Source organism: Atractosteus spatula, chromosome 7, assembly GCF_055471065.1.
Source record: "Atractosteus spatula isolate fAtrSpa1 chromosome 7, fAtrSpa1.hap1, whole genome shotgun sequence".
Classification (NCBI taxonomy): domain Eukaryota; kingdom Metazoa; phylum Chordata; class Actinopteri; order Semionotiformes; family Lepisosteidae; genus Atractosteus; species Atractosteus spatula.
In genome coordinates, this window is record NC_142712.1 from 37,243,923 (window position 1) to 37,257,421 (window position 13,499).

General features: G+C 35.0%; 1 protein-coding gene across 17 annotated transcripts in view; it reads right to left on the minus strand.

The window, feature by feature from the left end:
- Positions 1 to 2,002: 2,002 nt before the first annotated feature.
- Positions 2,003 to 13,499, minus strand: part of LOC148830896 (C4b-binding protein alpha chain-like) — a 37,158-nt gene continuing 25,661 nt past the window's right edge. For 3 of the 17 annotated variants that reach the window (XM_088921263.1, XM_088921264.1, XM_088921280.1), the window contains 6 exons: positions 12,268 to 12,339; positions 11,146 to 11,169; positions 10,999 to 11,043; positions 9,807 to 9,855; positions 7,202 to 7,282; positions 2,003 to 5,590 (listed from right to left, as the gene is read on the minus strand). In XM_088921263.1, coding sequence (XP_088777389.1) covers positions 7,240 to 7,282; positions 9,807 to 9,855; positions 10,999 to 11,043; positions 11,146 to 11,169; positions 12,268 to 12,339 — 233 coding nt within the window. In that variant the 3' untranslated portion in view covers positions 2,003 to 5,590; positions 7,202 to 7,239. Of the gene's footprint in view, positions 5,591 to 7,073; positions 7,137 to 7,201; positions 7,283 to 9,806; positions 9,856 to 10,998; positions 11,044 to 11,145; positions 11,170 to 12,267; positions 12,340 to 13,499 lie in introns of all 17 variants that reach the window. The other 14 variants (XM_088921272.1, XM_088921273.1, XM_088921277.1 and 11 more) reach the window with 8 other exon arrangements.

Here is a 13,499-nt window from a genome sequence, read left to right on the forward strand (position 1 = left end):
ATTCCAGAAGTGTCTCTTCTTCCCTTTTGACGTTTTCAGAAACATCTAGTTACAATGCATTTCACTGGTGTGTGTGTGGTACAGTATACTGTACCTGAAGGAAAGTGGAAGTGAGGCTGGCCTAATTACTGTCAGTCAGTGTCAAGGGTTTGGGCTGTGCAGACACTGCTTTCGGTTTTGAGCTTTAAAACCGTCCCAAAAAGTACAGAATAAGCCTAATCAGAGAGGACTGTATGATTCTGCTGTATTTCAAATCTCTGCACAACTGCCTGAGTAATTGATCAAAACTGTTTTAGAGCTTTAAAAACTGAGTTAATGGTTATTCACAAAATGTTTGAATGAAAAAGGGGTGTCCAATCCTGCTCCACCTCAACTTTTAACAATGTACATCATTTTGGGTTTAATTTGACACTTGAACACCACCTTCGAGCTCTTTAGGTGCCTTTTCTTTAAAATAAATCCTAGGAAACCTACATCTTCCCTGGTACAGCTCAAAGAGAGTAAGACACCCCTGGACTAGTCCTCACTCCTCAAGAAGACTTCATCTAGGACACACACTTCTCAGGCCAGATGTTTCAATTTCCCCTTAGCATCACATCATAACATACTCGGGCTTAGTTTGAGCAACATTTTAATGACCATATTCATGAAATGTCTCATTTTTAAGAAATTAAAAGTTTGACCAATTATGATCATTGCACTAGTTCTATTTTATTCTTGAGAAGAGCTTACACCCTTCTTTCTATCTGTATTTTCTTTCTTTACCCTATATCCATACTGATGCATACACAGCTTCATTTTCTTGCAATGATCCATTCCTACTTTACTTGGTGAACAGGATACCACACTTAATATCTAACAGTACAGGAAATTCACATTCTTGACTACTTAGGCAGTCTCTCTCATTTCAGGTACAAAGGATCACCACAGGGGCTCCAGTCTACATGTGATTATTGTGTATGTTACTGCTGTCGGGATAACCCTTACACTCTTGGTCTGTGTGCTGCTCTCCTATTGAAGAATTACTGAATAAATTGTTAAATCTCTAATGCAAGTTACTTTAATCTTAAACATAAAGTAATATCATGGTGCAATTTGATCTTCCTCCAACCAATGTTTGCATAGTCTTTCTTACCTCTCCAAGCAGCAAGCAGCTGTTTCAGGTCAGAAATGCCTGTCTGCTGTGCACAACCGACTCCTGGCCCTGCTAATACCAAGACTGCATTCTATTTGACTTATTTTCCCTAAACCATTACATTTTATTTGGGGACATGTACAATAGAAATAATTCAGGAGAATAAAAGGGCAGTCCTACATTTGAAGATAAAATAAACACCAGTACTTCTAAATTCTCATGAAGGCTTGTGCCCAAGAAACACTGGCATTCTTCAGACACAGAAGGCGGCAAGTCTTCGAACATTGAAAAGAAGGAAAGCGCTTTTTGTTCTGCGCTTTTCTCCCCTAAAATCGTCCACTGACTCCATCTGCTGCCTGTCGTATAAACCATTTACTACATGCAATGCATACTTCAAGCCCAACCATAAACTGGGACTCTCCACAGTATCATGTCCATGTTCAAAAGAAAATCCAAGTAAAAATAAACTCCAACTTTCCTAAAGATGCCTTAAACCCCCCTTTCTATAATACATCAGTAGAATAAAAGGTGAGGATCAGAGTAGAGCCAGTAAACCACTTTAACGTCCTCCTGTTGCTCTGCAAACTACATGAAATAGTAGTGTTTCTCGCTAAAAACACGAAATGCAAGGAACTGTTCAAGTTAACACTTGGAAACGGTAGCCTATGCTATGCATCTTGTTCCCAATTCATGCTGGCAATTGTTTGCATTCTGCCACACCCAATTGTACACCCAATTATCCCAGGCCAACAGGGACTTGGTGGTCAATATGACCAACAGTATTAATACAGCAATAAAAAAAAAACATATGTAATGTATGTCTTGGACTCATCCTAGCTTTAAAGGAAGCAGTTGACAAAATACACATATTCTTTAAAGCTTTTTATTAAAGCTTGAAACACAAACTGAATGACAATATGAGATTCACTGGAAAGCTAAACATGCATTATCCCTGCCTTTCCACCCACCCCAAGACTCACAGAAATAAGAAACCAGATGTACAGTTACATGAGAACTGAAATATTTTTTATTTTAGATTTCGAGCAGTAGGTCTAGTATTATGGATATACTGTATCGATGAGTAGAACTGGAACAGGGATAGTGGATCTTCAGCTGCTTAAGACAACCTTTCACATAAATAATTTGTAGAATTCTTAAAATCTGTTTCAAAATATTCACATAGCCACAAAAACACAACATCAACTTTTCAATTTCATTCATGTTCACAAAATGAACTTGTCCTCTGACTTTATTAGCAGTCTTGCAGATTCAGTATTGTAATGCTAATACATACAGATCAAGCCAAGACAAAATATCTGAATGTAAGGAAAGCATTTGAGGGTTATGGTAATATTTCTTCCTGGTAGAATTTCACGATTCAGCATTAAAAGGGTGTGTTTTTTTTTGTTAACCTGCTTTATATTGTACTGTTTCATACTGTATTTCTCTTTAACAGCTGCAGGATGCTTAAGGCCAAGACACGTGTTTTTGTTTTATATGCCTTCCATTGTCAGAGCCAACTTAAAACTCAGTACACACAGGACTCCGTTTTTCAAAAAGAGAAAGTCCAATTTTTCCCACAGCATTACACAAAAAAGGTGTAGTGATTATGTTCTGTATATTAACACCTTCCTTTATTTTCAAGGACAGGCAAGTATTAGCATCCTATATCATCTAGATGTTACTTATAATCATTATCTGTATATTAAATATTGCTTGTTAAACAAATATGTCAATGGTAATACTAAGGTTACTGAACATTCACTTTATCCTAACAAATGATAGTTAAGATGCTCTAATGAATGAGTCAATTTTCCACAAAGAAATGTTTTGGTCAACAAAGTATTCTAATGTCATAAATAAGTACTTATCTCACACTTCATATATACAAAATACTGAGGCAAAATAATATAAACGTTTAAAAAAATAAGTGTAAGCCTTTCCTAAGTCTATCAAAATACAGCTCATAGGAAATTTATTGGATTATGCCACAATTCATACAGTCCCAATTAATAAGAACCACAATCTTTGCTATAACTTTTCTTTATCTTCCTGGTAAAAAAAGGAAATTATTCCAATATAATTTAGGACCACAGCAGTAAAACAGCAGTCTGGAAGTGTACTAACAAAACCTTAATCACCTACAATCTGAGTAATTTGGAACAGCTTGAAGGCTATTTACCTGTAAGCTTCTGAATGACAAGTTAGAATTCTCTTTGCATTCTGCCCAAGCCTAATACACAAAACCCAAGGCCAGATCAACTATTGTGCATCAGGCAACACTTAACTGTAAAAGGACACCTCCCTGACCATGAGATATATAAAGGTAAAAAACTTCACTTACTATTTCACTTACTCTCAAGCTAAAGATGAATGGATTTGGGTTTCAGTGACTGCAGAAGTATTCAGAAATTTATTTATTTTTGAGATTTTTTATTTTTTATTTTTGAGATACAAATGATTACAATTACCTCAGAGAAAGTGTAATAAGTAAGTTTCCTCATATAATATTTACATTTTTTATCTTATACCCCTGAAACCCTTAAATGTTTTCCTTCAATGTATTTTAAGCAAAGGTATCATGAACAGTATACCAAGCTACATACTGTAGCTTACTTACCCTATATTCAAAATTTAATATCAGAAGCGAATTTCAATCCATGCTTCCAATGAGGATTTATTTTACTTAACAGTTTTTAAAGTAACGCCATCTGATTCTATAACTACATCATCCAACTACCAAACATCCTGGTCAACAATAAAGAAAAAAATGCTGAATAATTTGTACAGCACCTACACTTAAAACATGGTTGAAATTACAGAAGAAACAGTGGAGGTCTTCTGGCGTAAGCTATTGCTAAGTATGTCAACCACAGTCAACAGAATTCTGCTCTATAAGGCAACAGTGTGCGTGAAAAGCCACATTTAAAGTTCCACCACTACATTAACAATCAAGCCCAGACTCACTGAAACAAATGTACCACCTTGGAATTTTTTTTTTTTAATAGTGCAATTTTGTTTATTCTCTCAAAGTATAAGAAATGGGTTACATAAAGGCTTTCATTTTATTCCCCTCCTTTGAAGGTGGGATGACAGAGTGAAACTGCTGACTTCATAAATGGAAAAACCTCCCTCTCTTTGTAGCAGCTAATTTGCAGAAGGGGGGGGGGTATTAACAGAAACAGAAGTTTTACAATTAGATCAATTTCAATTTCTCAGATATCAAAGAAACAAGAAACCTCTCTGCTTGACATAGGGGATAAATGTGAACAGGATTAAAATGAGCAACAGGAATTGTAACACACCCTTGATGCAACAAGCTTTTTTAGTCATGAACACTAAAGTGCCATTGAAAGGACAGGACGGAATTTAAATGTATATGAATTATTGAATTCTAACTCTGAAATCTAAATACTACATATGAAGTGGCTACAGTATGGATTTAATCATCTCCTTTGCCAGAGAGTATTGAAGTCACATTTTGGTCTCAAGTACAAAACACTCTGTCAACAGTTAATGCACTAGTATCCTCAACTCCTTATATGAACAGGATTCAAAATTTAGCTTCTCAGCTTTGGCTAGACTGCACAAGCTTTCAAAGAAAAAATCAAAATTAAAATTAGTTTATTAACAGCAGATTATTTTTAAAGCATAGCATAATCAGAAATAAATACCCCTGTTCTAAAAGCTCAAATATTCTGGTGTCACAAAATTTACGTTGTGAAGTAATGTGATCAAATGACACTCATTCCCCTCTCATATACAGTATGGTGCCAAGAAACAGACTGAGAACCCCCCAGTATTGGTCAATATTCTTCTATGCCTAAATAAAAGATTAATAGACGTGTGAAAATACATTAAATTAATCGGACTGATTTATAACAATCAAACAGTATATATCCTCAGGGGAAGAAGTAAGTGAACCTTAAATCCAGCAAACGATGGCTCCTCCTTTTGCAGCAATCACTTCAACTAGATGTTTTCTAATTTCCCTCACATCAACGTAAAGAGTATTGGCCCATTTTTCTTTACAGAATCATCAGTTACTGAATCTAAGAGTTCACATACATATTCAGATTTGAATATATACTGTTGTAACATTTTGCTAAATAATCCAAATATATCTTATGTCCTGGTGCTAAACATTTAATCAGGTTAACTGTGGTCTAAAATGCACAACTTGTGAACCAAATTAGTGTAGAAAATGAGGTGTCTAGAAAGCTGTGATGTATAAGTGCTTGAATTTTTGTCTTTTCTTATTATAGGGAGCAGTGGTACTTAATGCCCTATTCTTGATTTGACTGCCAACCCCAATGAAACCACTATATTACAACTTCAATAGAAAGAAAATAAGATCTACATTCTCAGATGCAATCGTGTCGTCTGCATGTTCTGTACAAACGGGAATCTTCTTTCATAGAATCAGCACCACACTAATACACAGAACGCTTTGTGCTGCAAAAGAAAAAAACAGTAAGTTTAGACATTAACATAAGAAAGGTTAACCATTTGGTCCAACTAAAAAAGCCTTTGGGATGTTAGACGTTCACTTTATCAAAGGATCTCATCCAGCCATTTTTTTAAAACTTTAAACACAATGACAATAACCAATGTATATACGACTGGGTATACTGTACGTTCCAGACAAAAACAGATACAAACCCTCTAGATTTAGAATACAGATACAGACCCTCTAGATAGAAGAAAAACTCATATTTAAATATTTATGGATTAGTTAATGTATCTTCCTTAGAAGAAAAATATTAAATATTTTGTATTGTAATTTTAGTACCATTGCAAATGGTTAGCATTTTAAGCAAGACATTGTCCAATAATTAATTCTATAACATTTTTATGTACCTATTTCATCAGGTGTATGAGTAAATACTTCAGTTTAATAGCTCTGCCAAAGTGAACCAATTTATTCAGTATTTTATTATTTAAATAAAGTGGTTTTGATGATATTTCAACTGCAAATTGAATGTGGCCCCATCTAATAGATGATATAACCATTTGGTTGTTTCTTTTTATCGATGAGCAGTAGATTAGAAAAGCTGCACAAATTAAGTTTTCTTTAAATGTTTTGGGAAAATATTATACATTTCAATTTATATTTAAGTTTGACTACCCTCATAGTAGGTAAATTCTACCTATGAAGTTTAAAGCAGTAACAGTGGTCTGTCTGAATTTCTTGGGAGTCAGGAAATTCACAGTATTTAAAATCCTGACTGCTACATGTCCAACCACTCTGTGACTTAAATTTATCCTACAGCATTTCAAAGGTTGGCAATCGATCACATTGCCATCATACATAGTTGTACCCATTGAAATATGAGCACAGAATTAAGGTATCCAGCATATAAAGAAGCACAACATTAAATCTTCTAGAAAGGAATTGGCACACCACACCATAAGTATACAGTACTTATACAACACTGCATGACTGCAGAGACAACCAGTGACACCAGTGTCTATTTACCGAAACATAAAAACACAATGTTGAGTAAATGGAAGCACTGTTCTGTAAAAAATAAGATGTACAGTACATTAGTAATGCAGAAAAAAAAATCTTTAAAGGCCTACTTTTATCTGACACTACAACATTATGTAGCATACGTTTAACTAAACACTTGTCCTGATTAAGACAGATAATCGGTCGGTCAGGGTTGATAACCACATTTGGGTTAATTCTCCCAAACTAAATTTTGCTATGTTTTAGAAAAAGTACTTGGGGTGTTTACACTGACAAATGCTGTCCATTCAATCACTGCAGTGTTGTATTTATGAGGCTCTGGTAGACACTTCAAACCCTGAAAGTCAAAAGGGATATTCAGGGGTGTGGAGAGACACAGCTCAGATAATCGCAAGTTATTTGCCCATTGTATGGATCAGAAAATAATGTATATTTAAGCAGAGAAAATAGAACAGATTTTCTAACCTAGGCACATTTTACATATTTCCACCTGCTCTGTTCACAACTTTTCAAACAACAGAGGCAGAACTGTTGAGAGAGAGAAAATTATATGTTTAAGTATGGACACCACAGACACATAAATCAGTAGATACCTTGTCAAGAATCTGAAATTATTATTTTTTGAAACTCTTCAGTATTGATCTTCTTGCTGTTTTTCTGATGTGTGGTAATAGCTATATGTTGAAAATAAAGCAGTAAATAAACATTCCTCTTGCATTTGAAGTCTGGATGCTATGGATAAAACCTTTATAAGCAAAACCTTGCATATTTGTTGATGGTAACTAATGCAACAACTAAGATGCTTTTAAACAGTGGCTTCAGGTACTCAAATACAGGAGCAGACTGTACTTGTCGATTATTTTAACAGTAATTCCGTAAGACAAAATAGCTTTTCTACTTAAAAGGACAACAGTGATTAGTATTTACACTTCTATATTCCATTAACCCCATCCCACAAGAAACATTCTGCAAATTTAAGAAAATGCCACTTTGCCATCCCAAACAAATCTTTAAAGCTTCTTGCTACTTATACAACTTGAAAACATGAGAGAGTTAACACTGGCATCTTTCAAAATGTGAATAATTACAAGTACAGTTACTTTAATTACATTTTAAAATGGCAATACAGTGCAAATACAAAAGGAATTTTAAAAACATCATCATTGTGAATGTCCATTTCTAAAGTTAGTAAGAGCGTGCTCCAAACACATCTGGGTACAAGTGAACTTAACAGCTATCCCAACACCTGAAGAGCAAGCTTCGTGCACTCACAATTCTGCAGTAGTCAACAAGACAAAAGCACCAATTTCAACTAAAACTACATCAAACTAGAGGTTTTGGCAGATTTGTAATTTGTAAGTATTCATTTATAAGTCAATTTAATACTTCAGCTGGTTCTATTTTTTGTCAAGTTATTATTACTGCTCTATCTATGGAAACACATACTGTAAGGTGTCTGTTAAAAGAAATTTCTAGATGAGATTTGCTGCTCCTTCATTTAAGGCCTTCATCTTTTTTTCTCGTAATTAAGACCTCTCATAATGGCAGCTGGAGTTAAATAAATTGAAATTTTGTAGTACAGGCTGACACACCGAATACATTTTCCCAATCTTAAGGGGCATACCCATTGCACATCTTCAAGATGGCGTTTTAGGCTTTCCAATCTCCTGTCCATCCTGTTCACAATATCTCTGATCTCTGAAGAAACACTGATGATACATTGTAAGGGTACTATCTTGGTTAATTTCACAAATGTACCCAGTGTGAAAGGATCCTCAAATTATAATTACATGTCTGGGAAGCACAGATATTAGCTTGAACAGAAAATTTGATAATGCTTTAAAATTTATTTTGGGGGAGCAAAATGAGAATAGTAAAAGGTTGAAACCACATGCTGTTCCCTGGTATGTCTGTATGGTGGCCACCAGCTATTCAGACATTCCAATATAGACTTAGAAAAGCAATAATTTAAATTTGTACAATTATATACCACATTAACCAATAACCTACTAGTAATAAATTGGAAACATTTGTTTTTGTGTCAGTTTTAGCAAAAAGAACTGTTCAGCTACAACAGAATAAAGTGCAGAGTCCATTTCCAGAGACAGTCATCAGTCATTCTAGTTGAAGACCTTTGAGACATACCAGTGAACGTGGTTCAAAGACAACATATATGCCAATTAAACAAGTTAAGAGAAAGGGCATTTGTTAAGCCTATACAGCAGCCAGAAGTCCTGCAAACAAAAAAACAGGTTCTCCTAATTAGGACCAAAGGTAGAGAAACAGAAATTGCTTCCTACAAGACATATAGAACTAGTCTCTTTTTAGCTTTTTCCAAATATTTTCACTTTTATCTTTAAAGTGAGTAAACGTATAAACCTTGCAATGAAATAAATATCCTGAGTAAAATTAATTTGTAAAGCACCAAAAAGAGAATATTTTGAGCACTTTTTCCTTGAGCGTTAATGATCATTATTAGTAATTCAAAGCTATAAGCAGATAAGGTTATAACATTTCAAAGCTAGGCCACAACACTGCGTCATTCAGCCCCATAAAGAAAAATCACCGGGAACTGGCTACCTCAGTGCAATCCATGTCAAGTGCACTGCCACTCTTGTACTTTAATCAGCAAGGAAATGGAGATCAATGCTGCTATTTTTTTATAATAGATTTGAACTTGTATTGAACAGTTCACAAGCTGGCTAGTTAATAAGGTTATTATTCATGATTTTCACTGTAATTACATTGCATCAAAAACCATACAAGGTTACCGTGCACCTGAGCACTGCTCTGCAAAGACTCCCTGCTTACTACTCAAATGAACCACAACTCGCAGCACAACTGCTGACATGACAGTCTCATGTGCTGCTGACTTTAAGGAATCTAAAGATATTTGAATTCAGTGGTGATAATAGCAGTTAATTCAATATTCTTAAAGAAGACTAATTCCATATCTCAGAAATGCTTCAGAAAATAAATCTATTCAGACATTTGGCACGAGAAAAGCCTATTTGATAAGCTCATTACTTCATACGAAGCCATAAGATAGGTTCCCCACCTTCACACTGAAGTTTAAATATGACACAAAAGTATCCAAACTGACAGCAGTGTTAGAAAGTTAAGAAGCCCGTGTAGACAGTGAGCACCATGCAAGCTTGCACAGACAACTGCAGCTCTACTTAAATAGAGTGATCTCACCCTTCCTTCTTTTTGTGACGCCAGTAAAAAAAGCCCCCTGCTAACAATACTGTCAAGGAAAAGGAGAGAAGGGATAATGAAACTGATGTCTTTTCACATGTCAGAGCAATACTTCTAAAGGCAGTGTTTGTTTGCAAAAATGAATGTGGGTCACATGTGTAATTACCTGCAGTAATTACACAAGTACAAAGAGAAAAACACAAAATGATGTTCTTTTACGACCTGCCAAGATCTACTTTTTTTTTTTACCATCACCGCTTCTGAAGAAACTTTAGAGATGTACTGTATACAACCCCCTCATTCAATCATTGGTAACGTGGTTGTTCACAAAGGAATGGTCTGATAACCTGTCCGTGCTTTTTGCCCTTCCCTGAACACAACACTTCCCTCTGTGTTCTTTTCTTCCCCTACAGACAACTGACAATTACATTGAAAAAACAATTTTACCTTCACATCTGTGAATCCTTCACACACACAGAGAATTCCTGTTACATGCACACACACATTGCTGGCTTGTAGTTTTTGGTACTGCCCAGTAACAACAGTACCTACTACTTTACTACAGGAAATCCGTCTTATTTTCTTCACAGAGTAGCAGCTTCAGCAAAGCACAGTAGTTCAGTTGAGATTATTTTCACTCTTTCATTAGTCTCAGCATGAGATAGTTCTGATTTTTTTTATTTTTATCCTTCATCTTCCAGCTCATTCATCAGATGCAAATCGTGAGTAGTGTTTACTTCTTAACCTCACTTTTCTTTCTTGCCTCAGATGTTTTTAGACACTTTTCTCTGCACATTTCCAACCTACATCTTGAAAATCACAGTACAATCATAAAAATGATGTTCCTAACCTAATCCTAACTGTCTCTTTATTCAGGGGGCCACTTGTCTATTCAAGACTAAAAGGAAGAATAGAGAGGGAACTCCATCATGATGCATGTGAATCTAAAGTATAACAGAGTGTGGAGAGATAGGAATATAGTTTTTTGAAACAAAAGCAAAAATAAGTGAAGCAAACTTTCACCAAAACTCCAGGAAATTCAAGTGGCATCTCTCCTCCTGATTTCAGGTTTAAGAAAGGAGCTATTAATAACATCAGTATTGTGAAGCTGTAAAATAACAGCTCCCTTTCACAGATATCCAATCTACCCATCATAAAGACTTTACTGAACTGTCACTATCACCTTACTTACCAATCAGAAAGCCACCAACAGACAAACCAATCGCCAATGCCTTGTCTGAAAAAAGTTTGTAAAAATATTTGTTAGCAAATCAATTAATAAAAAATGATACAAATATGATACTTAAAAAAACAATATCAAAACTTAAATTTGACTTACTTCGTTGATCTTCTTGAACATGATCTAAATAATAAAAAAGGGACAAAAATTACAACAGTGGCACTTTACTACAAAATGTTTAGAAAATTAAGTAGGATAGCACATCATCTTAAAAACAGGAACCAGGATGGTATTTTTCTACATGGTCCTAAAGAGCCACAGACCTGATTTTTCATGAATATTTAAATTTTACTCACATTCTTCAGTGACTAAGAATAAGAAACATTTAAAAGGCTTATTAATTCAATAACTGGACTAATGCAGACTGAACTTTAGAAAGCAGACATTTAAGAATGAAGAGTTGTGATCATTACTGTGACTCCAAGTTCAGGATGCAGCAGAAGGAAAAAAAAGGCAGAAGCATTTTATAAAGATAACATTAAAGCAATTTTGACAGGTTATGAATGCCATCTTTTCTCATGCAAGAGGAAGCGATGCAAACTACCACAACATCTGTAATCCTACACTTGCATCATACAATTCACGGCATTAAAACACTTGAATTTTGAGACTGTCATTGTGCCATGAAAATCCTTATGCATTGTTTTAAGTACATCAATGGTATAATGGAAAGTGCTGAATTTCACAGTACAATCTCAGAGCACCCAAATTAAGTTGCATTTCATTAAGAAAGGGTATGATTCCATTTGTGACTTTGACTTGGATAATGTCATCACATAAAAGTACACCTTCAAAAGAACAAAAAATTTAGGTCACTTCACACCTAAATGACTTTCATTAATTAGATGTATTTAATTGTGATCTAATTAAATGTCTGAATTTTGGCATTGCAATAATTAATTTACAAGTAAATTTTAAAAACTGCACATTCCATGGCTCTTTTTTATGATTGTTTCCTTCTCTAATAAAATAATCCTAAACATTATCAATTTTAATTAAGCTGTACACAAATACAGTTTGTAGCATTAACAAATTATGTGGTGATGGAGACAACCAAAAATCCAGGGTTGATATAAAAATACTTCAACAGACAGCTAAAAGCAAAAAAATCTGCAGTGGAAAAAAAATTAACAGACATGAAAGGATTCAGACAAAAACCGCCTGAGCCTTTAGCAGAATGTGAGGTTGTTTAACGAAACAGTGCTAAGTTTTACAAGTTACCAGTATGTTTTATGATGGGAGATGTTCCTCTGCTCGTTGTTACAGTAATTGGTCTTGTAGTTGAAGAGACTCCTAATATTAGGGGAAGCCAAGAAAAACGACATAAATCTCCAATTTTGAGATTATGCTAGTAGCAGAAATGCTATTGCCTAGTCTGCGCTTCTAACTAACGGGAATGCAGTCCATTATCCCGTGTTTGAAGATTTTTAAGCTTAAAGGGGGAGATCCACCTATATTTGGAGTAAATACAACCAAAAATGAATCAATCAAATGTAGTTGGTCCTCCCACTACACATGGTAGGACTAGGAAAGATAAAGGACACTTTTCCGTTCACACTCGGACTATGCTGGATGAGATAACAGGCCACAGGTCGGGTATGTGGCCCTGTAAAACGTTTCTCCTAGACATTATGCAGTTTTAGAGATCTGAACCGTCAAAACACTGATGGCCACCGAGCAGCTAACGGCGTTCAAGACTGATTTAGTAAAGCGACGACTGAGCCACAAAAAAAAAAAAGACGGTCGTGACAAACATCGCACATCTCTGGTAACGTACGAAAAATTTTAGTCTAATGTGTCAAAACCCACACACACAAAGAAGGCTCCACAGCCAAAAGTTGTGTTTTTCTCTTTTCAGCATGGAATAAACCTTTGCAGCCTATGTATGCTGACGTGGCTACCTACTTGAACTACTAAAGTCTAACAATATGCATGTCTTAACTCAAACTGCACTGCTTAATATGTATACTTAATAAGCATTTTGAAAATTAAGAGTTCCTTTGTATACAGCACTTTGCCAATCACAAGAAGTTCCAGTGAGTGCGTCAAGAGTGCGTCAACATTAACAAATATGTTCATTAGGAACTTAATGTTCCTAATACAATTCTGCCATGTAGAAAACATCTGTAATATAAAATGGAAAGTACACCACTGAAAATTTAGAAACGTGGCTGTGGATATTCCTTAAATTTTCACAATAAGGTAGGATTTTTTTTATTTTTGAGGCATAACCCAGAAAACATTAACTAGAGACTGCGATGTGAAAACACAGCAACAAAATTGTACAACAGATGTACCGAAATTCTTAATAAAGTGACAGAAAAGATAAATTACATGGGATTTGGCCAGAACTGTAGCCAAGACGGTCATATAAGTAGAAAATCGTTCAATATTTTAACATTGTAAAATCTCTCCAAACAACTTTCACCAAGTCTTTAACGTACACACAACTA